The sequence below is a fragment of the Colletotrichum acutatum genome, assembly GCF_030867785.1.
Source record: "Colletotrichum acutatum strain CBS 112980 chromosome Unknown BDZ83scaffold_4, whole genome shotgun sequence".
NCBI classification, from domain to species: Eukaryota; Fungi; Ascomycota; class Sordariomycetes; order Glomerellales; family Glomerellaceae; genus Colletotrichum; species Colletotrichum acutatum.
In genome coordinates, this window is record NW_026848998.1 from 431,953 (window position 1) to 455,286 (window position 23,334).

The following is a 23,334-nucleotide window of genomic DNA, read 5'->3' on the forward strand; positions in this document are numbered from 1 at the left end:
TGGCCGGTATGACCAGGCTGTCTCGTCTCGTCGTGTCGTGACTTGTCTTGTCTTGCCTTTATTCCGACATGACGAGGTCGACCGTTGAAGTAATCGGTTGCCCGAGGTATGATTACGTATTAGAAAGAGAGCGGTGCATCATCGCGCAGCGAAGCGTTGAAGAATGCAGCGTGTATAGCGTGCGTAGAATATGCAAGCCTCGGCATCCGCCTTTGCGACTCCAGCTTTCTTTTCCGGGGGACATTTGCGACTTGTCGTCGTCGTCTTGTCATTTCTCAGAGTTTTCACTAAATGGCATGTTGGTGGTTTGATGCAGGAGAGACGGCAGGCTAGGCCTTGCCGCGATGGCAGGGCCCGGCGCATCGCATCGATGCTCCCTCATCTCGCTCCAGCCCTGTCCCGCTCGCCCAAGGCTAGCCGCCAAACACGGCGGTGGGAGGAGAGGAGGCTCGGAAAGTAGGTTGCGAGGTAAGGTAGTGGTATCCGCAGTGCTGTGCGCAGCGGGCATCGTGCATGAACTGCTGGTACGGCATGATAAGATGGGTGTGTTATACATGTAATGGAGCACCGCCTGGCTTCTCTTTTCTTCGCCTTTCCAAGGGCTGACCTGGACAACGTTGGGAGAGCATGAGGAAAGAGAAGGTTAGCGGGCCTGGGAGCTGCATTCTCTTGGTGTCGATTGGCAAATGCAGGCGCATGTGCGTGCAGTGGCCTCATGGTAGAGGCATAGATGGCAGACATGGGAGTCCCCGAAGCTGGAGAATGTGCCATGCCAGGTCCGGGGCGCATGAGACGGCCCTTTCGTTTGGTGTTTCCCGCCTCCCGCCGCGCGGCAGGTTTGGCGATGCAAGTCAATTCGAGACCCGAAGCTAGGTGCACCTTTCTTCGAGGGAGCTTGGATACCAAGCTTTTTTTTTTCTCTCGCCTTCTCGTGTCTTGTCACCTCTCTGGCTCCTCCGCCGGATGTGGGAGTATGGGGAAAGCTACGGCGCAAATATGAAGCAGCCAACATCGGCTGTGCAAGCTTTTTCTCCCGTTTAAGGTGCAACCTTCGGCCGATGACTGGTCGTGATGTGCATGACTGGCGTCTGTGGGGGATGCGCTGCCACTGCGATCAATGTCCTAGGCCGATTGGATGGCTTTAATTTTCGCCGCACCAAGGGCCCCCGGTGATATGGTTTGGCGATCCAAAGGGTCGAAGTCTGATGTCGTCTTCTTTGGGCGTATGTACCCGATACGTGTGAGGAATCTTCAATATAATTTCCACAATAAGATAGGAATAGCCTTCTGTTGAGCCAGATATTGAAGGGGGGTGTGAAGTGAGCGGCATCCGGGTCAGAGACTTCGTCGACGAAGAGATCACGTCGACAGCATATTCGTAGTTGTATACAAGGACAAAAAAGGTCCAGAACTGATTTTCGCACTCGCATCTGCCGAGCCCAGACCTCAATATGGTCCCCTGACTGAGCGTTCCGAAAGCCGTCAGACAGAGGCGCCGAGGAGTGATTGGGCCTCTGCAGCCCATCATTCCAACATCGTGCAAGGTATGACCTTCTTCACAGCCTCCTTCCCACTCAGACCGTCCCGATTTCAGCTCCGTAGGCTCGTGGGTAACCTCGTGGGCGAAGGAAACATGTCGCTTGTTTTGGGGGAGGGTGAAGAGCAAAGAGGGTGTGCCTATGTGTGTCTGATCCGGTGTTTAGGCCTGATGTAGGTACCTGCAGGAGGTTGAGAGGTTGAAGGTGAGGTGAAAGGTCCCCTGAGGTTCGAAGCGTTCGGTCGTTCTTGCAACAAGAAGGTTCCAAGGGGACTCTGACGTGCACATGCATTCTTTCTGGGATTTGAGGAATGACGGGATTCAAGTTGGGGAAACATCGGTGCGCCGACGCTGCTGCAGCTCCTGCATTTGCCATCATGGCAGGCGGAGCAGCAATTAGCATTGGCATATCGGTCCAGGAACGGCACTCAAGTTAGCTTCGCCTTACTCGGGAAGCTTTGACTGCATGTCTCTGTCTCTACACCTTTCCGTCATGTAGCTTCGATGAGATGTGATTTGAGTTTAGGTGTAAGTGAGAGATGACTAACACGAAAAAACCCCAAGGTGACCTTGGTGGGTATCGGTGGCTCTCGGTGAGACAAGGTCATGTGACCCCGCGACCGATACGTGCCTGGATCGACCTTGGATGTAAATGCGCTTAGGACTCTCTAGCCTGCGGCGCCGCGTGATTCGCGTATCGTTGACGACAGAAATAACCCCTTTGTTTGCTTATGGGGACACTAGAGGCGAAATCCAGCATTATGATTCTACGTTCCTGTCGTGTGGACCTAAACGACATTGCATGCTCAACGCGCATGTGCCTTGCATTGCAGCGCCGTTTTCAACTAGCATGCGAGCAAAGCAAAAGGGCGAAAAAGGGAACGAAAAAGAAACATTATTGCACCGAAACAATCACGTGTGCCTGAACCCTGAACCGAGATGCCTTCGCCGGAGAAGACACCCATCCCACCAGCCGCAAAGCCGCGGTTTGGCAACAACTTCGATCCGTACAACTCCAGCGCCACAGGACATCAACGACCGGATCATGTACCGGGGACAGGATGGCGAAACAGCCGCGCCCGCAAGCTTTCGGAGCAGTTTGCGGGCGGTCACTCTGGTGGTGCCCGCATGAGTGACACCTACGGCGCCGGGAGCGAGGACTTTGACGAGAAGCTGAAGATGGTGGTGCCCAAGGACGTCAAGGCGAGGGCGAAGACGAGCGTGGCGGACATGTTGGCGCGGCCAGGGCTGATGAGGAGCGGCTCGTCTGTCTCTGAGACTGGCTCCGCGACATCCAGCACGTCTGTTGCAGCGCCGGGTGGGTTGATGGGGAGGAGTGAAGAGGAGGTAATGAAAGCTCGGCGGAAGGAGGACGAAGATGCCGAGGCGACGAGGGCGGTTGGTAGGGGGTTGTTCGAGGGCGTCACGGTATACGTCAACGGGAGCACGCATCCCATCATCTCGGATCACCGACTCAAGCGCGTCTTGGTCGAGAACGGTGCGCGCATGTCTATACATCTCGGACGGAGGCAGGTTACGCATGTCATTGTCGGGAGACCGGCAGGCGTAGGCGCTGGAGCTGGCGGAGGACTTGCGGGCGGCAAACTTGAAAAGGAGATTCGCAGGATTGGCGGGTCTGCCGTCAAATATGTTGGCGTCGAATGGTTGGTTCTTCCTTGGTCTACCTGTCCCGTCCACTCGTCTGAATCGGTGGATGCTAATTCCTCTGCAGGGTAATGGAGAGCCTCAAGGCGGGAAGTCGATTACCCGAAGCACGCTTCGCTCCCCTGAAAGTTGCGAGAGAAAGCCAGCGAAGTGTCTATGGAATATATGGGGAGCAGGCCTCCAGGGAGTCCCCCGCTAGATCAGCAAGTTAATGTAGTTGGTTCTTGAAGTATTGACGACGTCAGCGAACGTGGACGGTTTCCAAATATTGCATTGATGGGTCACTGGAGGCACAACGATACCAGGAATACATTGGGTGGCATGCTGTGGTTCGGCATATGAGGCGTTGGTTAGGAACTACTCTTGTTGACTACAACATTTGGAACTTCATTACTACCACTACCGTTTCGCTCGTACAGATCCGTCCCCCCAGTCGACCTTCCGTAGAAGATGCCCCGTGTCTCTAATTCCACGAGAATCCATATCGCATTTCCCGCAGAACGTATCCCCGGACAGAGATGAGAAACAGCCGCTCAGCTTCGAACATGGTTACACGTCCGACGGCCCGTGAGCAAACATGGTACGACGGCCGTGACTCGGTACGGGTATGATGTTTCCCTTCGAGCTTCGTCTTCCCGCCATGGGGAGCGTATACTTTTTCAATGGTAACCAGTCTGGCCGAGGGACCTTACCCTCTTTTTCGTCGCACAAGCTGACCATGACGAGGCCTATGGCGGAAGGGTGCGACCGAGGAGATCGCGAATACGGGACGGCGGGCTCTCGACTTTCGTCATACCATCCATCCTGCGGGCGCGTGTCGCTTTGCAGCGACGACTTCATGTAGGACAATGGTCGTCGTCGGTGGCAATTGCTCCAGGGGAGAGATTGTGGTCGACCTAGGCTTTCTTGGCTCAGAGTCCTTAGCTCAAGTGGGCGAGTTCCGACCATGAGACTTCAGTGTACGATGATCGGGATCAAATGCCCCGGCATCGTTATCCAGAAGCTACCAAGGAGAGCGAGATGATTCCCTTGACCCCGTCGAGCTCAATGTATGGCTGATTACGAGAATTACCTTTACAGCGGACTTCGACTATGACGAGGAAACGAAGGAAGCTTCAAAGTATTAGGCAGTAGCGTACTGCAGTCTTTCATAGCAGTCCCTTGTGACCCCTTGTCTCAGTGTCCTGCACATATTGTCAAACTGAAAACAAATTATCGCGGTCCTAGAAACAGTTTGGAGATGTTGAAATATGTAATGAAAAGCGTATCTCTCGACATATTAGGATCGGACGAACCGAGTTTCTCCTTGATCAGCAAAGTATTTCCACATCATGTCTTTACCTAATGAAACGGCCGGTTTTTGATAGAACTCATAAACAACGCTGTCTCCATTGTCCGTAAATAGAGGCGTTCGAGGTTCGTTGACGGGTTTCATTCGTGCTAGAAACAGGTCCAGCATGATATTTCGACATCCTTACTCACACACACCAGCTATAGTACATATTGTATCCTTTGACGTTGGATCAATAGGCGGTTCTAATCTCATTCCTCAATGTTCTAAAATGATCTTGGGAAATCTGCTTCTCACCTTGTTATGCTCGTTACTGTAGCTCATGATACCAGTCGCAACGTTTGTGAATGTAATGCCTTATACTCACTAATGGAATGTCTGATGTGTGATCTCTGGCACCAAAGGATATTTATGGAAGGGCGATGATACGCTTAGCAGAGGCTTGTCCATCATACGTAGCAAATTGTAATATCTATAACTTCGCTCTAGCCTCCGTACTCTTATGTCCATCCCCCCTCACCTCCCAATACTCCCGTACTTTCTCTCTCGCAACATCCACCGCGCCCGCGTCCTCGACCGTACTCGGCACCTGTACCTCCTTCTCGAACTCCTCGTGCACTGCGTTCTCCAAAAGCTCCCTCAGCACGCGCCGCAGCGTCTTGCCGCTGCGCGTCTTGGGGATCATCCCCTTGCCCTGGATGAGCCCGCCCAGCGTGGCGATGGCGCCGACCTGCGACCGCACGAGCGCGTTGATCTCGTCGGCGAGCTTCGCGTCGGGTACCGCCAAGGGCGGGTGCTCGGGCGTCGAGAGCGTGATGAAGGCGAAGGGGAGCTGGCCCTTGAGCGCGTCCGGGATGCCCACCACGCAGGCCTCTGCGACGAGGGGGTGGGATGTGATGGCTTGTTCAAGGCCGCCTGTTTTTTTTCTTGTTGTTAAAATTTGTGGGCTTTCTCCAAGGACGAGATGATGGTGCTTACCACTTGACAAACGATGGGCGCTGACGTTGAGTACGTCGTCATTGCGGGACATGACGTTGACGTAGCCCTCCACGTCGATGTAGCCCGCGTCTCCAGTATCCAACCACTTGCCGTTGAAGCGCTTGAGATAGCCTTTGTAAAATCGCTCTTCATCTTGCCACAGGGTTCTGAAAGCAGTCGGGGCCAGCGGCAACCCGAGGACGATGTTTCCCATCGTGCCCCTGGGAAGCTCCCGACCGTCATCATCCACAATGCGGACGTCGAAGCCAGGCATGGCTTTGCCGGCGCTGCCCGGCTTGATCTTGGGAGGCGGATGGCCACGTACATCCGTACCGCGGTCTTTCCCGGCATGGGGCACGAGAGCCCGCCCCGTTATGGGCGACCCGGCTTCCGTCGACCACCAGTTGTCCACAACGTGGGCGTCGACTGCGCCATAGGTTTCAAGGAGGTCCTGGTACATTGTGATGATTGCCGGTTCTGACCGCTCGCCTGCCAAGAATAATCCCTTGAGCGTCCGCAGGCCGCCGCGCTCTCCAATCTGCTTGAAGAGCTTGTTCTCAGGGTCGTCGCGCTTGATGGCGCGTAAAGCCGTCGGTGCCGTGAACATGGTGTTGACCTTGTATTCTTCCACGATGCGCCAGAAGGCCGAGGCGTCTGGTGTGCCGACGGGCTTGCCCTCGTAGAGGACGGTGGCGGCACCCGTGAAAAGGGGGGCATATGCGATGTAGCTGTGCCCTACGACCTATACCACCTAACATTAGAATCTGACCCGACCCGTGAGAGCTTGACAAAAACATACCCATCCAATATCCGACGCTGTGAATGAAACGCATCCGGGGCCGTGAATGTTGAACAAGTAGCTGATAGAGAGATGCAATCCAACAGCGTGTCCAGCAGCATCCCTCAATACGCCTTTCGGCGTTCCCGTCGTACCAGATGTGTGAATGATGTAGATTGGATCTGTTGACTTCACAGGCACACAACCAGCCCTGACACCCCTCGCGCGACAGCTCTTTACGATGCTCTGCCAGTTCCTCTCGCCGTCGTTCCTCTTGATGGGGTTCCAACGGATCTGCTCGCGCTGCCATACAACCACCTTGCTGGGCTTGTGCTTGGAGATCCGGCAGGCCTCCTCCACGAGCGGCTTATAGCTCATGGGCGGCTTGTTGCCGTCAATGCCACACGACGCCGTCAGAATGGCCACGGGCTGGGAGGCTTCTATTCGCTGTGCGAGAGCGGCCGGTGCGAATCCGCCGAATACAACGGCGTGGATTGCACCTAGGCGACTGACGGCGAGTATCCCTATCAATGCCGCGGGTATCATGGGCACTAATAGTAGTGTAAGCTTTGGATCGAAAAAAGAAATTGCTATCCGACATATAGAATAAGCTTACTGTAAACCAAAACGACGTCGCCCTTTTTCACTCCCTCTTCTCTCAGCGCCCCGGCAAAGACCTCAACCTCGTCGAGTAGCTGCTTGTATGTGATTGTCTGCTTGGTATTCGTGACCGGACTGTCATAGTATATCGCCGGCGCATCACCCCTGCCATCGTGAACGTGGCGGTCTACGCAGTTGAAACATGTCGAGATCTCGCCATCCGGAAACCACTCCCAAGAATCATGGGTGACGCCGCTCTTAAGCGTCTTCTTGGTGACTTTCAGTGTTGAAGAGGGCTTCTTGTGCCAGTGCAGGTGTTCTGCCTGGTGAGCCCAAAAGGATTCAGGATCCTCGAGGGAATGACGCAAGACTTCATCTTGAGGGTGTAAGTTGTCCATCCTCACGGTAGCTTGCTCTGTGACGTTGCCGAGTGTGTGTTCGATATGCTTGGCTATGAAGAAATGAGACAATGAGCGCTGGTGAGATTACGACAGAATATCAAAAAGGCCCGAAAGAGCATCAAAGCTATAGAAGCATTGCCCGTTGGGATTATATCAGTTCTCTCGGCTTCGGCTCTCTCAAACAGTCGGACGGCTGGAAGTTTGGAGGCTGGGACGGTGTTGAAATACGAGACAGCTCTACCCTTGCTGCAGCAGCAGCTGACGTGCTCTGTCTCCCCTTTGACCTTGGTGCGCTGGCTGGCTCGACCTGGGGTTGCCGTTGAGGAGGCACCCTTCCCCGCATTCCGTTGACCCGGGGTAAGGGGACCGACCGTCATTGCCGACCACGCCGACATCGCCAGCCGATCTTGGTCTCTTCCATCGGCCGGGGACCCCACGGAGTTCAATCTCTTTCATATTTCTTAATTCCGCCTGTAGCTTGCTACATTGGATCTATATTCGTTGGGGGTTTGGCAAGTGAGTGTATGACAGGCCCAGGGAGACGAGGGATAAGTACACGGCTAGACTGTCGACGAAGAAAAGGGCACCAATTGACATCATTGGAGATTGGCTTCTTTAATAGTCCCGCTAACTCATCATCTGGTCTCACTATCAAGCAGGTGAGTTCTCTACAAGTGAGGAACTGCTTCACCAATTCTCCTTGAAGATGCTGGTGGTGAAGTGATTGGGACTATTTCCCCAGAGATGGGCGATGGTCCCACCCGGCTCCCCGCAAGACCCATCCATCCCGTATCATACTTACCTGGCTGCGCGTTCAAGTTTACCCAAGTGTAAAACCCCCCAAAGTAGCCTGGAGTTAGGTGTAAGTGTGAAGTAGAATATCCCCAAGACTTTCGGAGTTGCAGCAACCCAACTACAAAGACACGGTCAATCCAACAAAGCGTCCTGTTTCTAATTACCTACCTTACCTAGGTGATGGAAAGGCGTAAAGATGCGAAGCCTTCGCGACCACTCTGATTAAAACAGGACAGAATGAGACGCGCCGACGCCCTCCGACGCCCTCCCCTTACTATCCCAATACAGTCGAAATTCCAACTCTCTCAACCCAGAAGCTCGTCCGGATAGGCGATTACCCGTGAACCTGAGAGTGTTCAATACACCTTACAAGTCTGCGCAGCAGCAGAGAGCGGCAGTCTCCACGCGCAAAACATTCGAGCCACCGCTTCAAGCGGCACGACATCACCAACCGCTCCGGCCCAGCCGGCTTCCACCGGGGGTCAATGGGCTCCACGCCCTCCAAAACCCGGTAAGACTGCCTGCAGGTCGAAGGAGGGGAGAAACCCTCACACACACTGCGTATCCGTACGGAAGCTTGAAAGTAAGCAGTGGAAGAAACGAAACCGAAAGGCCCCCCCCGCCCTTGGGGTGTGTTACCCATGAAGATTCCCTTTCCCAGCGCCAAGCTTCAACTGACAGGCGTCAAGCAAGTGACAACTGTCTATAACCCTGTCGCCCTATGAAATGTCATCCGTGACCGCAATTCCTAGAGCAATTATGCCTCATTTGTTCCGATGAATCCTGGGCGACAATCCGTGTGCTCGAATGCATTCGTGGAAATTCGATTGATGGCGATCAGCGCAGCGTGGCCCAGTTGGGTTGCTAATCTCGCTTACGTCCGTGTTTGCACCACCGCTTATTTGCATATCTAAAAATCATCGATGACTCATTAGAGGGATACTCTTGTAGAGAGATAGTCCAGTAGGGGGTACTATTTACTCTTTGCATCTTGGGTTGAACTTTCTCACATTCCTTCCACAATGCTTTGTGTATGAAAGATGGGCTTCACCCACATTCCTCAACCCTCTCTTTTCAGCTCACCGTTTCGCTCATTGTGATCTAAAGTGGCATAGCCAAAACCATGCGCCTGGAATCACCAGCTGCACTAGGTACCTGGGTAGTAAGCACGGCTCACGAGCACTAACGGTCTGTTGCCATTTCCAGCTCAGCAACAAAGACCCACACCTCCATGATCCCTCACAGCGTGTACGTCCGTCCAATCCGGCATACCTTTCACCGCTGCAGTAGCGCCCAAGCGCTGCAAGACGCAGGTACAGCGCAGCGCCACGCCTGTTCCTGTTCCTTCCCCTCCCCCTATTTCTCGCAAGGTTCTTCTCCATGACAAGGTAAACAAAAAATATACCACCAAACAAAACAACCTTAATCGATCTGGATGCAACGATAGTAAATCTCAGCCCCCCCCCCCCCGAAAGGCGGTCTGTCAGGCGGAACTGCAGCTTCTAGTGCAGCTCAGCTCTCAGCGTTTTCCTCAATTACGTCGCCCCTCCTCTTGGCTGGAAATGTCGCGTCGTCTCTCCCAAGACGCCCCCCAAGAAACCATTGTACCTCTTTTGCGCTCTAGTCATAAGGAATGCGGCACGGCTGCGGCGTAGAAAAGGGAGGAAATCTTAAGACCCAAGCAGAGGTGCCCAGTACCTAGGTATGCTAGGCATGCGGGACTGCGCCCTCTTTCCAAGACATACGCTCAAGAATCCTCATTACGCAGAGGATCTTCCAAAAGATGAATGGCCTTGTCCAACTTTTAGCGAAATGAGGCCGGTGTATTCCCCTCTTCTCTCTCCATGTACGAAATGCATCCTTCACTCTCACCGGAATCCGTATCCGTCAAACCTCGGGAAGTCGGGGACCTCTCATCAAGCTCCGCGCTATTGCGAGACTATTTCCATTCCGGCGTCCTTGGATGTCTTGAACCTATTTTCGTCGTCAGACTACTGTCCGTTCAAGAATTTCCTTGCAGGATTGTATCCCGAGGAAGCAGAAACAAACACAAGTGGTTTCTGGATTTAGACGTCTAGTCTACCTAATGCAAGAGCATTGTCACATTAGCCGGGAACTCGGTGAGTCGTTACTTGAGAAGACAAACGGCTCAGATGCTTACAGCAACGTCGTATCATCCCTGGGACAAGTGGGCAATAGCTTGGGAAATTCCCCGATGTAAACAAGCTACCTACGAATAGAAATCCATTCATTCAATTGACGTCACGACAAAGTGACCAGAAGCACATTCAATCGGTTGGACATTCACACATGCAAATATTGTTGGTCTCACATTCTCACACATTACAATGCATTTCGCTTTGGCAGTAGGGCGTGAGACAAACGAGAGCGAGTGTTGAGTCGTCAGGCGAGAGGAGAATATGATGTGAATTGGGTCAAACAGGCTACTCTGCCGCGAGTAAAGAAGAGACAGTTGAAGAATAACCTATCATGGTCACATTATATTCCCATTTTCTAAGCTTCTCGAAAATGAAGAAAAGAGGATGGTATGTACCGCACACACACACGGATATAATCCTCAATTGGCGATTTGACGGGAATACCGAGCCATAAAAAACCGATATTGGGGCGAAAGGTTTGTTTGCAAAGCAAGTACAAGAAGTTGCAGTATTGACAGGTGTGGGTTTACTGCATGGCTTGGACATTTCCCGTGATAGAAAACTCCATGGCGCCATGCAGGCAAGAAAATGTACCGGGTATTCTGTGAGCGTGTCGTTTCCTTCTCCGTCGTTTTTGGGAACCATTCCCAAGCTCTCCTTATCCAAGGAGACTCCCAAAACTCCCATCCAAAAAAGTACCCATCCAGTCGATCGCTTGTCGAATGGGCTCACAACCGCGCTCCAGTCATTAGGTGTCGTAGGCTCCCCACGAAAATTAAGATGTTATCGTACGTCAAAGATCGTAGGGGGAGACGTGGATGGCGAGACGTGAAGATTGATTTAGAGGACGAAAGCAGCGAATCCGAGGACACCGGCCAGACCGGCGCCAGAGAGGGCAGCGGCCTTGCCAGCACCGGCGGTAGGGACGGAGACGGGCTTGGTAGGGGTGATGGCAGCGGTGCCGGCGACGGTGGTCTTGCTGAGGGCGGGAGTGGCGACGGGGACGGTGCCGTTCTTGGTGGGGGCGGCGCAGTTCTCGCACTTGACGATGGAGGAGGTGATGACGGGCTTGGTGACAGTGCAGGGGCAGTCGGTGATGGTCAGGGTGGTGGCCTATGATGTATTAGCTTTGGTTCCGAGATCGATGTTTTTGGAGGTGAAAGTTCGGGCCATCTCCGAGTCTCGGGGAGCTTAAGAGCCGGCGCTTGTCCAGCGAGCCCCGAGACACTCCGAGATCCTCCCGTCCACCTCCCGAATTCGACGTACCGAGGTGATGGTGTAGGTCTTGTCAGCGTGGGAGATGACAGTGGGACCAGGGCAGTAGGTGGTGTAGGCAGAGACGACCTCAGTGACGTAGGTGACGTTCTTGTGGGCCATGGCGCCGGCGGCGGCGAGGACAAGGGCGGCAGCGGAGAACTTCATTTTGACGGTTGTTTGGGGAGGAGAACTTGGTATTAAGACTCGAAAGAGTTGTAATTGCGAGTTGAGGATTAGGTGGTTGGGTTAACGAGTGAAAGCGACTAAAAAGTCTGGGTCGGTACTGAATGAGTGAGTGTGGGTGAGGAGGGAAAGGGAAACAAAAGACGGGATGGCCTGGAGGAAATGAACTTATATACAGAGATGGGCGCAATGGAACACGACATGAGAACTGGGGGTGGTGGACACTGACTGGGCTCTCTACCTTAGTGCCTGTGCTACCTTGGGGCCCTGCCTTGCGGTAAGGTAATGGGATGGGTCAGGGACGACGGTACCTTCGCCCGGTCATGAAGGGTGGAGCAATGCATCTACTGGGCCTGGAGATGAGAAGAGGAGCTGGACTAGGAGGGCGAAAGAGAGCACACGCCGCCTTTCCTCCAGTGCCCTGCTAAGATGGGCAATATCCATGGCTGAACAAGGGGGGGCTGGTTTCTGTTCCCTTTTGCTATTCACTGACCAGCTTATTTCACTTGGGACGAATCAGAAGTGGGCTAGACGAACGGGTTCTTGGTAACGAGGGGAGTAAACACGAAGAAAAGACTATTGTGGATGACTTGTGTGGACGGACGAGAAAGGGGGTAGACCAGGTCTGGTGTGTGTGTGCTTGTGCGTTTTTTTGCGCTTCCTATGTTTGTTGCTGGTGGCTTTGGCAGTCCAGAATTGGCTGGGCAGACGAAGCGGTTACTCCCCTTTGGCCGAGGGGGTCGGGAAAATAGGATTGACAAGTTGAGTGGTGTGGTTGCGCAGAGAAGACGGGAAAAGCAAAAGAGAAGTCGAAAAGACTGGGCTAGAAGTTGATTCTTAGAGTACGTACCCTCCAAAATGGGATGAGATCAAAGGGGGTGTGTGAAAGAGGATGAGAAGAGTATGCACACAAAGGGGACCGACCTTGGAGCGCGGGAATTGAGGTGTGGGAATCATTTACCTTTTGACCCACTCGGACCCAGATGACCACTAAGAATCGGGTATTATTGGGTGTAGCAAGATAGAGTACGAATAGAGCCACGAGGTGACTAACAAGCAAGCGCTTGCTTTGCTTCATCAGATCGTTCGTTGATCGTCGGTGTGTTGCTTCACACTGTCGCTCGGAAGCACCCTTTGAAAACTCCTTGCGTGGGCATCAGTCCTCGACTCTGGTCGCGGCCCTCTTGATCGTTCCGAATCTGCAAGGAGTTCGGACGAGCGAGATGAGATGACTCGAGCCCACCTCAGGAAACAGAGTCAAGGACTCAAGGTAAGCTTGAGTAATTTCAGCGGGTCGGCCAGCCGTCGACCAGCGTCTGGGCAGCGAGCTGGCGGTCGACGCACGAATATCCGTACACGTACGCATCGCTCTTCCTGTCACGCTGGCAGATCCAATAGCACTGGCCAGCCGTTTCTGGGCAGAGATGCTTGCTCAAAGGCGGGGGAGTCTTTGCTTGATGCGCAGCCGTGATCCGAAATTTCAGCCCACCATCCGTCGGCCACCATTGCCAGTGACAGTCGTATCTTTCATTTGACTGTAAGACGTTCTACAAGTCCCCTGCCGAGATCTCCGCCTTAGCTGAGTGGACGCGGCATGCATTCAGACGTGTTTGCCAACTCACCTGTGGCCGCGGCAGCCGGTGCTGACGGCTGACCGACCAGTGTCAAGCAGTGTGCGAATCAAGTCAGGATTCAGGAACAGAACTTCGCGCTAATGCAGGTACCATGCACCCTCCAAGTTGACAATGCCCGCCTCGGATGCGGAGACGGTGACGGGTTTTACTTTTCCAGACTCCCAGCTGACGGCCTGATCCCACAGCAACAAAAATAAAGTAGTCGAGCCTACTCTGCGAATCCAGCAGCGAATCTTCTTCCATAGAACGTCTTTCGGGGCGGCTGACGGGGCCGTATCGAAAGTTGTGGCTTGCGTCTTTTCCGATAGACGAACATGCTTAAGCTACTGTGAGCCTGTCCAACGTTGGGTCCGCAAGCCAGCTGGCTATTCTCAGGCGGGCAGCAAGCCACGAGCCTTGTCCGTTCGCACGGCGTGAAACTTTCGATGAGACAATTGTCTGCATTGCACAGAGGTGTTCTCGTAGACGGGAAGTTGTGGCTGGCTTCGACGTCTTGTCGTGGTTGCTAGCTATTCCGCATGCCCTGCAGTGTACGAGGGAGGAGGAGATGTATCCGTGAGTTCGCTATCGTTCTTGTACCCCGTTCAAGACCAGCTGCCGTTGTCATGGTTTTGCAAGGGCTGTGATAGGTGGTATGAAGAGAGAAGAGGGGAGATCAAACTGGAGATGTTGGGGGCTTGGAGTCTAGGACAATGAAGAACGGAAAGACACCTAGGGCGGCGAAGGGGTAATCTCGGGGAAATTGGGCTTTTGTTCCATTTGGTTGGCTGGATTGGTGGGAAGCCCATAATTATCCCGCCTCTTTAGGCAAGAGGAGCTGGCTGCTATTACAAACCTCAACTTCCATTCTGAAATACGGATACTCCGTGCCTTCCTTTTCTTGGAGAATCGTGCAAAGCGTTCGGGCCCTGCGGGTTCCAACTTCGACTTCATCTGGGCAATCTGGGCAGTGGGTTACGAACCGGGAAAATATGCCGCTGCCGACTCAAGGTCAGGGGTTCGAATTGAATGCCAAGTCTGGCAATGACGAGCCATCGGGATCTGGACAGTGGAAGTGCGTTCCTTCTTTCTTGTGCGCCAATTTCCTTTGCTGCCCATCATGCGTCTCTTCCCTTACACACAGTACTCCGTACGAAGTACCTAGGTCAGGTAAGCAGGCATGCAGCTTCTTGCCCGTTCTAAGCAGTTGCCACTTGTCAGTGCTGCCTTTCACAATATCCTTCCTATCTGACCGAGGAAACAAGTCGAAGGAATGTTTTTTTTTTCTTCACAGAAACATCCAAGAGCCACCTACCCGCCGCCGTTGTGAACACCGGACGGATCACCCATCGGATGAAGGCTCCATTTTTAGCCATAGTTCGTCTGAGGGTTACGCTCTCAGACATAAACAATGGACGATGACCAACATCTCGAAACATTGGATGGCGAACCCTCAGATCTGCCCTGAAGCACAAAGAAACTTCAGGTCTCCCGTCTAATCCCATCGAGGTCAGTGCTATGCCAGTGACCTACATTGCTACTCAGCAATACTGGGTGCTCAAAGATGTGCCAGGGCAAGACAGGGTTCCTCCAGGTCTCCTACCCGCACATGTCAGACTCTCACGGGATGCAGGGGAAACATTCGAAAAGTCACACTCACACCCCAAGGGTCTCCGGGGCCCTAGCACCCTCCGGCCTCCGTTGCGACAGGTTTCCTTTCAAGTTCTAGTGTAGAGAACCATTCCCCGCCGTTTGAGTTCAAGTCTTTGCGTGCAGCGGAGACGTTCTATCTCAATCGCTCGGAGAAAATCAGCGTTGATCATTGCCTGTCACCGCATCGAGATCCTGCCACGTTCTGAGGTGGAAACTGCGGCCAACTTCTCCACGGACCCCGAACAACGTCAACAGTTTATATTTATCTGTACGGAGAATCGATACGGATACATCGCTGTTCAGGCAGAATCGACCCGTCTGACCCGAATAGCGCCCAAAGGTATCAGACGTGACACCGCCACGAAAGAGTGACACAGCAAATGTCTTTTCGCAGCCTCACTCTCCTTTTCGTATATTCCACCTTCCGGTTGGGGAGAATAATGACCAAGAAACAACTCCAAGATCCCAAAAAATGGCATCCGTCCTATCATCGACAGATGTCTCCGCCGTAGCCGTAGAATTGAACTCACCCAACATTCTGACCACTTGCAGGGACCTCATCTGGCTCATTCCGAGATGTCACTACCTGATTCGCCTGACTTCTTGGTAACAGCGACTTCACGACCAACCCTCGTTCGATTCAGAGGGATCGGGGGGTTGTATTCGTATCAATACAGTTTAGCGAGCTGAATCATTCTGGTCTGGACAGGCATACTCGCCTCGAACGGCCTCGAAGGCTTAGCGGGGCTACATGTTCCCGGCCACCTGCGGCCCACGGGTTGCGGTGGTGTGCCCAGTGGCCTGTGCAGCAATCTGGCCGGCCGCCTGGGCCAATCCGGGGTGTTACAGCGCACCCTGACCATCAATTAATTTCCACACAACACAGACTTTGATCAACTCAATCGGGACTATTGACCGACTTTATTCTTTACCCCCCTCTTCGGCTCACTTCCATTGTGTTTCCGTACCTGCAGCTTGCATACTCTCTTGCTGCTTATCGTTGTATGGAGGACCTCAAGAGACAAGTGACTCGTATAACTTCATCAACCAATTGTAACGCGGATCAACCAACTCATTCCATTCATCTTCGAGTCTCTCAAACCTAAGGTTTGCGTTTCCAGCTCTACGTCTCATTTGTTAAGCGGTATATCAACTCCTAATTCATGCCAGCCTTTCAATACTAGCTTCATCAGATCTCCGCGAGATAGACCAGCTGTCAAGTCCTGGAGAACCACTCTGTGGCTAGGGAATCCTTGGTCTGACCTCACTTTGATCTTGACAGTCTTATTTGTGCTGCTGCGACTTGTGCTAGCTAGGAGCTTGGTCCAAGGTGACCATGTTCGAAGACAACGTTATTAATATTCGGCTCGCAGGTCCGGCCTCGCCCGACGCGGAGCAAGAATATTTCGGTGTCCCACTGCCGAGTATCCTTATCTCATGAAGCTTCACAACATCCTACACGACTTAGGAAATAAAACACATGGAAAGCATTGAGCGGACGGCGAGGGAGAGTGTCCTCGCTTGAACTTGACTATGGAAAGTCTAGTCTGAAATTGCCTTCTAAGCTCCCCATCCCTCGACGAATTTACTTTGGACCATGATTCTAGCTCACCGATATTCGCTGTCACCATCATGACGGCGCCACAAGTTCAAGGTCGATGGTAACTTTCAAGAGATATACTGTCTACTTAGAAACATGGATGATCGATGGTCAAAACCACCAACGCGGTTCATATAACCCCCTTTCTCTCATTCCCACAGTCTCTCATGACCGAAGAATTGAGGGCTGTTATAGAGATGCTGTGTGCGCGATGAGCTGCAGCTGGACGACCCTTTGAGCATCCCAGGCCTCTGCAGCTGAGACGTTCTGAAATATCAAGGTGAATAGTCGACAAAGTCAACAAGGTGGGAAAAATAATAACAAATCAATCTACTCATGAGACCCTTCAAAACACTGCGAAGACACCCCAGAAGTGCGTGGCTCAGGATGAAGCAGATCTATTCGAGTTCATCTTTCTTGTATGACGTTCGAGATCCAGCAACCAACACCTTCGCTTTATCGACGCCCCTATTCCAGCAGGGAAATTGACTGAAGACGATCGGTCATTGCAACTTAGGCATAGTCCAGACTGCGTGAAAAGAATAAAAACAAAACCAAAAAAACTCGTACATGAATTATGCCATTCGGCGGCCAAGAGCATTGTATGGTGACCATGATAGCGTGTTCCGGAGCTTTGGGTTGAGAACGATGCGGGCACGGCACGGGAATATTGGAGCCGGCTACGGAGCGGCACGGGGGCGCCCGAGTGGATTAGTCAGTGGGCCCGGATGCACGTCATTGAGGGGAACCGAACGGGGACCTCGGTGATACTTCATCTTTTCGAGCTACTGACAAATCTCTTACATTCTTTCCAAATCGCCTCGAAAGTGCAGATCAACAAGGTTGAGATTCAGATCAGAAAACTCCATCAAAATGGCCTCAACAATGAGAGCAGTCGGTGCGCCGAACATGCCTTCTCACCGTACATAACAGACAACTGGCTTACAAATACAAAAAACAGACATCAAGGATGGCAAAGGCCCCAAAGAGAACCTCTTCATCAATGCCGACACGCCAAAGCCCACAGCGGGCGAAGGTGAGGCCCTAGTCAAGATCAAGGCCTTTGGCATCAACCGCATGGACCAGATCCAACGTCTTGGCAATTACCCGCTCCCGCCTCAGGCGCCCAAGACCTTGGGAGTCGAGTTCAGCGGGACTGTTGAATCCTTTGGCTCGGGCGACCATGGCAATTTCAAGACTGGAGATGAGGTATTTGGCCTCGCGTACGGTGGCGCATACGCCGAGTACATTGCCGTCAACAGCAAGATGCTGCTGCACAAGCCCGATTTCCTGTCCTGGGAGCAGGCTGCTGGTGTTCCTGAGGTAAAACAACGCACATAGTTTCCCATCATCTGTTTACACCACCAACGGCGGCAGTTAATGAATGCTGACCATGATATACTAGACCTGGATCACCGCCACGCAAGCCCTGTTCCTCGTAGGCGAGTTCTCAAAGGGCAAATCCGTCCTCTGGCACGCCGGCGCCTCTGGCGTCTCCATCGCCGGCATCCAGCTGGCCAAGGATGCGGGTGCGTCCGCCGTCTACGCGACGGCCGGGTCCAACGAGAAATGCGACTTTGTGGTCAACGAAATTGGCGCCACGGCGGCCTTCAACTACAAGGAGGTCGACTGGGCCGAGAAGATCAAGGAGGCGACGGGCGGCAAGGGCGTGGACGTGATTGTCGACTTTGTCGGCGGCGGCTACTTCCAAAAGAACCTCGACGTCGCGGCACGGGACGCGCGCATCGTCCTGCTCGGCCTGCTGGGCGGGCCCAACATCGAGGGGGCCAACATTGGGCCTCTGCTGTACAAGCGGATCAGGCTTGAGGGCAGCACATTGCGGAGCAGGGACGTGGAGTATCAGGGTAAGTTGAGGGATCGGTTGGAGGAGTATGTGCCGCACTTCAAGACGGGGAAGCTCAAGGTTGTGATCGATACGGTGCTTCCGTGGGAGAAGATACAGGAGGCTCATGCGCACTTGGAGGCGAACAAGAACTCGGGAAAGATCATCTGCACTATTTCGTAGGGGGGGCGTTGCAGATCACTAGTCGAACTTGATTCAAGACTTTCTAGCTCTCATGTCAACTGGTCGGCCAGGCATAAGAGCACTTGTGCCAACATCTCTGCGGTGCCACGTCATGGGATTTCAACATTTCCATCTGCGTGTTGTATTGGTGTTGTTGAATTCTAGTATTCGGGAGTCTTTGAGGCCATGATCTACGGACCGAGATGGCCACGGTGAACCGGATGCTCTCAAGGCCCCGAAACGCCCTGTTTATCGGTCACCTCGGATAACTTCAGAACAAAGAAGACCTCACCCGATTCCACCACGCGTGGCTGACTGGGATTATCGCATTCCAGTTCAAAATGGCGCGGATAAGTGCCCGTCCATGGGCAGTGACGAGCATCCCCCGCTCATTGGAGGAATGTTCTCTTTTTTTCTGCTCACCATCTACCGGCTATTGCAAGCCCCCAACCCAGCCGTCCTCACTTGTGGGCTTTTGGGAAAAGCTGTGAGAGCTTGGCATAGGGCGAGAGCGATCTGGGGTGGGAACGGGGCGATTAGGGTTCAAAGGAGGCTGGCTGCTCGCGGCGAGCTTGGCTTTTGACCAGCAGTCCGGAAGAGGATCCGCGGGCGGGTTGGAGTGTACTCCGCTACGCTCTCACGGTCTCTCGGTCTCTGGTTTGATGGTTTCTCCTTTCCTCGATCTTTAGCGGGATTCTAACTGGTTGCGGACGCAAGGCAATTTCCTAAGACATTCCAAGACGTGGCGAGAGCAGGCTGCTCTATTCCTTTGAAGGACAGCCTCACCAAGCTGACATGAGCTGGTTTTCACAAGATTGGTGCCTTTCGTCAGAAGCTCTGGAATTTCTACAAAATCGCCTTTCGCTTCCCAGGCTGAAATTGTGAAACGATTGAGGGCAGACGACGGCGATAAGCTCTACGCCGCTAACGTACGCCCAAGGCAGGGGGGAACAGCAGACAGGATCAATAGTTCAAAGGAGAGGGGAAAAGCCGTACCAACGCCGTCTTTGGCGTACCCGTCTCTGAGCCTCTGAAGCCGCCTCGCAAATCGTAACTTGGAGATGGGCACTGGGCTAGGCCCCCTAGGTACCGATTCCGTCATCAAACACAACAAGAAAGGGTACCTAATAACTTGACTTGGAGACCCTCCCTTTCTTACGTCCGCTCCCACCGGCCTCTCCCTCTCATTTTTCGGTCATTCTCTGCGGCTTTCGTGTTTGTGTGTGCATGTTCGCTGTCAGACTCGTCCCGCAATGTTGACTCTGCGATTCATCGTCGCCGTTGGAGCGTCGTGCCTCTTGAGGCTCGCTGGCGCGCAGTCGTTGGCCGATGCTCCACAGTGTTCTGTAAGTAGTCAAATCGTCTCAGTCTTCTTAGTCGAGGATTAAGGTTTACGATGTCCGATTGTCGAGGAAGCTAATGAATGAGTTTAGACGAAATGTCTTTTTCAGGCAATGAGCCAACCTGCATTTGCCAACCAGTCACAGGCGGAATTATGTGTCAATGAAGGCTTCAACAACTTTGTCGGGGGTTGCGTGCAACAAGGATGTAGCGTGGTCGAGTCCCTGAGTGAGTGCATGACTATTCTCTACTCACCTTACTATTAAGAATACCAAATTTTCTAACCGAGTCTTGGATTTACAGCCTTTGTCAATATCACAAGAACTGCATGCGGGTTTCCTCTGTCAGACTATCGCAATGAATCGAGAGCGACCAGCCTTGGCATGTTCATACTTGCGTCCGCCTTCTTCGCATGCCGAATTACAGTCAAAGTTATGAGGTATTCTCCCTGGGGAGCTGATGATAGTCTGATGGTAGTTGCGTTTGTGAGTATACCATATTTACGAATGAGCTCCAGCTTCTGTTTAAGGTTGGCTAATAAGTCTGGGTAGGCCGCCTTGATCCCGTTCGTAGTTTTGATTCAGTACAGTAAGTCAACCCTCCAAAGAAGTCAACAAAGAAATCGATAGCTAACAGAGCCCTGCAGTGATCCCGCAAGGCCTGGGACTTGATATCTGGGTTCTCCACGACTATCAGATCACCACCTTTCTCAGGGTGTGTACTACCGAGATGGACGACTCCTCTAAGGAGAGTTTCGTCAAACATGAGCTAACAATTTATAGTACCTGTTAATGGTTCAAACACTCTACATCTTTATCCTCTCCGTCGTAAAAGCATCTATTCTTCTGTTCTTCCTCCGCATCTTTCCGGACAAGAAATTCAGGATCGCAATCTGGTGGACGTTGGCCTACGACCTCTTCGTCGGATTTATATTCATCGTCTTCAGCTTCGTCCAGAGACAGCCGACATGGCTTATCTGGGAGGGCTGGCGTGACAAGGAACCTCGTGGTGTCATTCTCGACCTCAACAAGATGGGCTTGTCACATGGCGGCATGAACATTGCGCTCGATGTCTGGATGCTCATTCTGCCATTGACACAGCTCTACAAGTTGAATCTCAAGATGAAGAAGAAGCTCGATATCATTGCCATGTTCAGTGTCGGTATCTTGTGAGTGGGCCCGCGAGTTCTTAAGTCACTGAGCTTAAAGATGCTGACCAAAAATCAGCCTCACAGTAGTTAGTATCGTCCGCCTTCGCAGCCTCATATCATTCGCGACATCAGCAAATGCGACAGCTGATGCGCGTGGAACAACGATCTGGTCTGCCATTGAGGTCTGCACCGGCGTAGTGGTTGCCTGCATGCCCAATGCACGACAGATTGTGCGAGAGGCTGGTCGGCAAATCAAGGATGCGTCGGCAAATCTGACGAACAGGACGCATAGCACGAATATGGGATCGCAGCGAGTCTTCCAAGACCAGTCGCTCGAAATGCGGGTGGCAGTGAACTCTTCGGGCGCCAAATCAGCGCCAACAGATAAGTGCAGTTACAGCTCTACCACTGCTATCAATTCTGGGAGGAGGAATTCGAGCTTTACAAGCGATACGGAGGCAGCAAGAAAAGACTTGATGTAGTGCCATTGGCAGCTGGAAAGGGATTGTCGAGGAAGTTGTAATATTGATATAATAATATCCCCTGGGGCCGCAAGAAAAGTTCCTATAAAGCACTGATATCATCAAAAGCCGCGAGACGAGCGACCATCACTGAAGCAAAGGCCATAAAAAGCATGCGAGACGGTCTTCCCTAAGCTCAGTGTTCCTTGATCCACTTCAACATTTGATCGTAAGCGGTAGTCTGAGCATCCTTGATGGCTGCATCCTGATATTCGCCCACAACAGCGAAGCCTGGCGGTGAGAATTAGCATACGGTCAATGCCTCTCAAGAGCAAAGTATTGGGTCTTACCGTGCGGCACGCCAGGGTACACTTGAACTTCGTGTTCGAGGTTTGCCTTTGACATGACGTCCTCGCCATGTGTTCTGACCTCCTCAGGGAACAGAGGATCATTCTCGACGCAGACAAGAGATATAGGGACTTTGACGCCCGTGAAGTCATCAGGGGTGACAGAAGCACCGTGTGCAATCGCGCCGACCTTGATGAAAGGACCAGTCTTCACTTCGCCAGCCTCGGCATCAGCAAGTCCTTGGCCTCCTGTCGCGACCTTCTTGTCTGAGCCCAAGTGAAGAATATAGCGTCCTCCAATGCAGTAACCGACAGCGTAGATGCCGTCGCCGTTCTTTACCGCATCAGCGAACTTCTCTTTCGAGCCTTCAATGACCTTGTAGAGAATCGGCAGAACCTTCTCCTCGGTGTGTCGCGCCAGCCACATATCAATTTGGAAGCTCTTGGCCGTCTCGACGATCTTCATCTTGAAAGTGTCCAGGAAGGATCCGGTGTCCTCGCTGCTGTCGATGGTCGACGAGTTGGGCGCCGCATCACCGTTGAAAAGGTCGGGCATGACCACCACGTAGCCCTCACTAGTAAACTTATCGGCTTGAAGCTGGTTGTTTGTGGACTTGAGACCTGTGCCTCCCGTCAGGAGGAGGAGAAGCCTGGCTGGTGCATGAGGGTAGTCGGCGGGTTTCGAAATGTAGACCTTGATTGGGTTAGTCGTTGGCCATGGTCACGATATGCTCGTAGTTGCAAGACAGGCAATCTACTCACATCGACATCGTTGATCTTGATGATCTCGCCCGTTGAGGACTGGCCGGACGCTGTTTCGAGTTAGTCTTGCGCAAATGACAGCAGAGGCTCAGCGAGGGAGCTCACGAGTTGGTCTGTCGGACACGCAATGCTCGCTGTGCTCTCCAGCACCTCCCGTAGTCGTCGTAGGGCTGGTGGATTGAGCTGGGGTGTCGGCAGCAGATGTGCTTTCGGTGACAGGCTCAGTGACAGTGATCGTCTCGGCGGCGTCGCTCTCGGGAGCTTTCGTCGCAATGTCGGGCTCGATTTGGGTCATCTTGTTGAGCGGGGTTATGGGTATCTATGCGGAGCACTGTAGTACGAGGCAAACGGTTCTAGGGTCGAAAGTAGTCCCTGATGTTGCGATGTTAATGTAAGCTCACAGAAATGCAGGATGCACTGTCAAACTAGAAGTCTGTATCCCTTGGCGCAACGTTTGGATCAAGTCTGGACTGAGAGGTACGTGTACATAGCTCGTAACACTACCAGGGATGACGTCTCAGCTTGATGCTTGTAGCTGCCCCGCGTGAAGTCGCTGCCACCTAAAGTTAGGTACGTACCGGGTTTCCATCTTTCCCCACACTGAATCCAGACGACACAAGCACGACGACAGGCAACTGGCCACCACTGGGCATGTGAGAAACAGCAGGAACTCATTAATTACCAGCTTACCTAATGAGAGGCAAGAACCCCGCCAAAAGCCATTAAACGCGTCGACG

General features: G+C 52.9%; 7 protein-coding genes across 7 annotated transcripts; 3 read left to right on the top strand and 4 right to left on the bottom strand.

Annotated features, from left to right (window-relative positions):
- Positions 1-1,141: 1,141 nt before the first annotated feature.
- Positions 1,142-1,946, bottom strand: BDZ83DRAFT_646463 (uncharacterized protein; the record flags this gene model as incomplete). The annotated part of the gene is made up of 2 exons (XM_060509969.1): positions 1,142-1,615; positions 1,719-1,946. The coding sequence occupies 2 exons, from the start codon at positions 1,944-1,946 to the stop codon at positions 1,142-1,144; spliced, it is 702 nt and encodes a 233-aa protein (XP_060371085.1).
- Positions 1,947-2,211: 265 nt separating this feature from the next.
- BDZ83DRAFT_294729 (uncharacterized protein) lies at positions 2,212-3,612 on the top strand. Its single transcript, XM_060502209.1, has 2 exons — positions 2,212-3,216; positions 3,270-3,612. The coding sequence occupies exons 1-2, from the start codon at positions 2,477-2,479 to the stop codon at positions 3,412-3,414; spliced, it is 885 nt and encodes a 294-aa protein (XP_060371086.1). The 5' UTR covers positions 2,212-2,476; the 3' UTR covers positions 3,415-3,612.
- Positions 3,613-4,965: 1,353 nt separating this feature from the next.
- On the bottom strand, positions 4,966-7,247 carry BDZ83DRAFT_746890 (AMP-binding enzyme; the record flags this gene model as incomplete). The annotated part of the gene is made up of 4 exons (XM_060513336.1): positions 4,966-5,408; positions 5,472-6,213; positions 6,271-6,800; positions 6,866-7,247. The coding sequence occupies 4 exons, from the start codon at positions 7,245-7,247 to the stop codon at positions 4,966-4,968; spliced, it is 2,097 nt and encodes a 698-aa protein (XP_060371087.1).
- A 3,797-nt stretch (positions 7,248-11,044) lies between these two features.
- Positions 11,045-11,626, bottom strand: BDZ83DRAFT_746891 (mmc protein; the record flags this gene model as incomplete). Its single annotated transcript, XM_060513337.1, has 2 exons — positions 11,045-11,317; positions 11,471-11,626. The coding sequence occupies 2 exons, from the start codon at positions 11,624-11,626 to the stop codon at positions 11,045-11,047; spliced, it is 429 nt and encodes a 142-aa protein (XP_060371088.1).
- Positions 11,627-17,294: 5,668 nt separating this feature from the next.
- On the top strand, positions 17,295-19,000 carry BDZ83DRAFT_599697 (zinc-binding dehydrogenase). Its single transcript, XM_060506996.1, has 3 exons — positions 17,295-17,408; positions 17,472-17,833; positions 17,916-19,000. The coding sequence occupies exons 1-3, from the start codon at positions 17,384-17,386 to the stop codon at positions 18,534-18,536; spliced, it is 1,008 nt and encodes a 335-aa protein (XP_060371089.1). The 5' UTR covers positions 17,295-17,383; the 3' UTR covers positions 18,537-19,000.
- A 411-nt stretch (positions 19,001-19,411) lies between these two features.
- Positions 19,412-21,656, top strand: BDZ83DRAFT_294832 (uncharacterized protein). Its single transcript, XM_060502210.1, has 8 exons — positions 19,412-19,622; positions 19,680-19,882; positions 19,970-20,105; positions 20,181-20,362; positions 20,429-20,465; positions 20,524-20,591; positions 20,660-21,045; positions 21,104-21,656. Exons 1-8 carry the CDS (start codon positions 19,598-19,600, stop codon positions 21,507-21,509), a joined length of 1,443 nt encoding a protein of 480 aa, XP_060371090.1. The 5' UTR covers positions 19,412-19,597; the 3' UTR covers positions 21,510-21,656.
- A 28-nt stretch (positions 21,657-21,684) lies between these two features.
- On the bottom strand, positions 21,685-22,892 carry BDZ83DRAFT_715315 (dienelactone hydrolase; the record flags this gene model as incomplete). The annotated part of the gene is made up of 4 exons (XM_060511734.1): positions 21,685-21,779; positions 21,839-22,529; positions 22,598-22,647; positions 22,703-22,892. 4 exons carry the CDS (start codon positions 22,890-22,892, stop codon positions 21,685-21,687), a joined length of 1,026 nt encoding a protein of 341 aa, XP_060371091.1.
- Between the last annotated feature and the right edge of the window lie 442 nt (positions 22,893-23,334).

Excerpts from the sequence above, each read along its gene's own strand:
- BDZ83DRAFT_294832 (XM_060502210.1), top strand. The coding sequence starts at position 19,598 with ATGGGCACTGGGCTAGGCCCCCTAG. Across the intron at positions 19,623-19,679 it reads CACTGGGCTAGGCCCCCTAG|ACCCTCCCTTTCTTACGTCC; the intron begins GTACCGATTCCG and ends CTTGACTTGGAG. Across the intron at positions 20,106-20,180 it reads TAGCGTGGTCGAGTCCCTGA|CCTTTGTCAATATCACAAGA; the intron begins GTGAGTGCATGA and ends TTGGATTTACAG.
- BDZ83DRAFT_599697 (XM_060506996.1), top strand. The coding sequence starts at position 17,384 with ATGGCCTCAACAATGAGAGCAGTCG. Across the intron at positions 17,409-17,471 it reads CTCAACAATGAGAGCAGTCG|ACATCAAGGATGGCAAAGGC; the intron begins GTGCGCCGAACA and ends TACAAAAAACAG. Across the intron at positions 17,834-17,915 it reads AGGCTGCTGGTGTTCCTGAG|ACCTGGATCACCGCCACGCA; the intron begins GTAAAACAACGC and ends ATGATATACTAG.
- BDZ83DRAFT_294729 (XM_060502209.1), top strand. The coding sequence starts at position 2,477 with ATGCCTTCGCCGGAGAAGACACCCATCCCACCAGCCGCAAAGCCGCGG. Across the intron at positions 3,217-3,269 it reads GAATGGTTGGTTCTTCCTTG|GGTAATGGAGAGCCTCAAGG; the intron begins GTCTACCTGTCC and ends ATTCCTCTGCAG.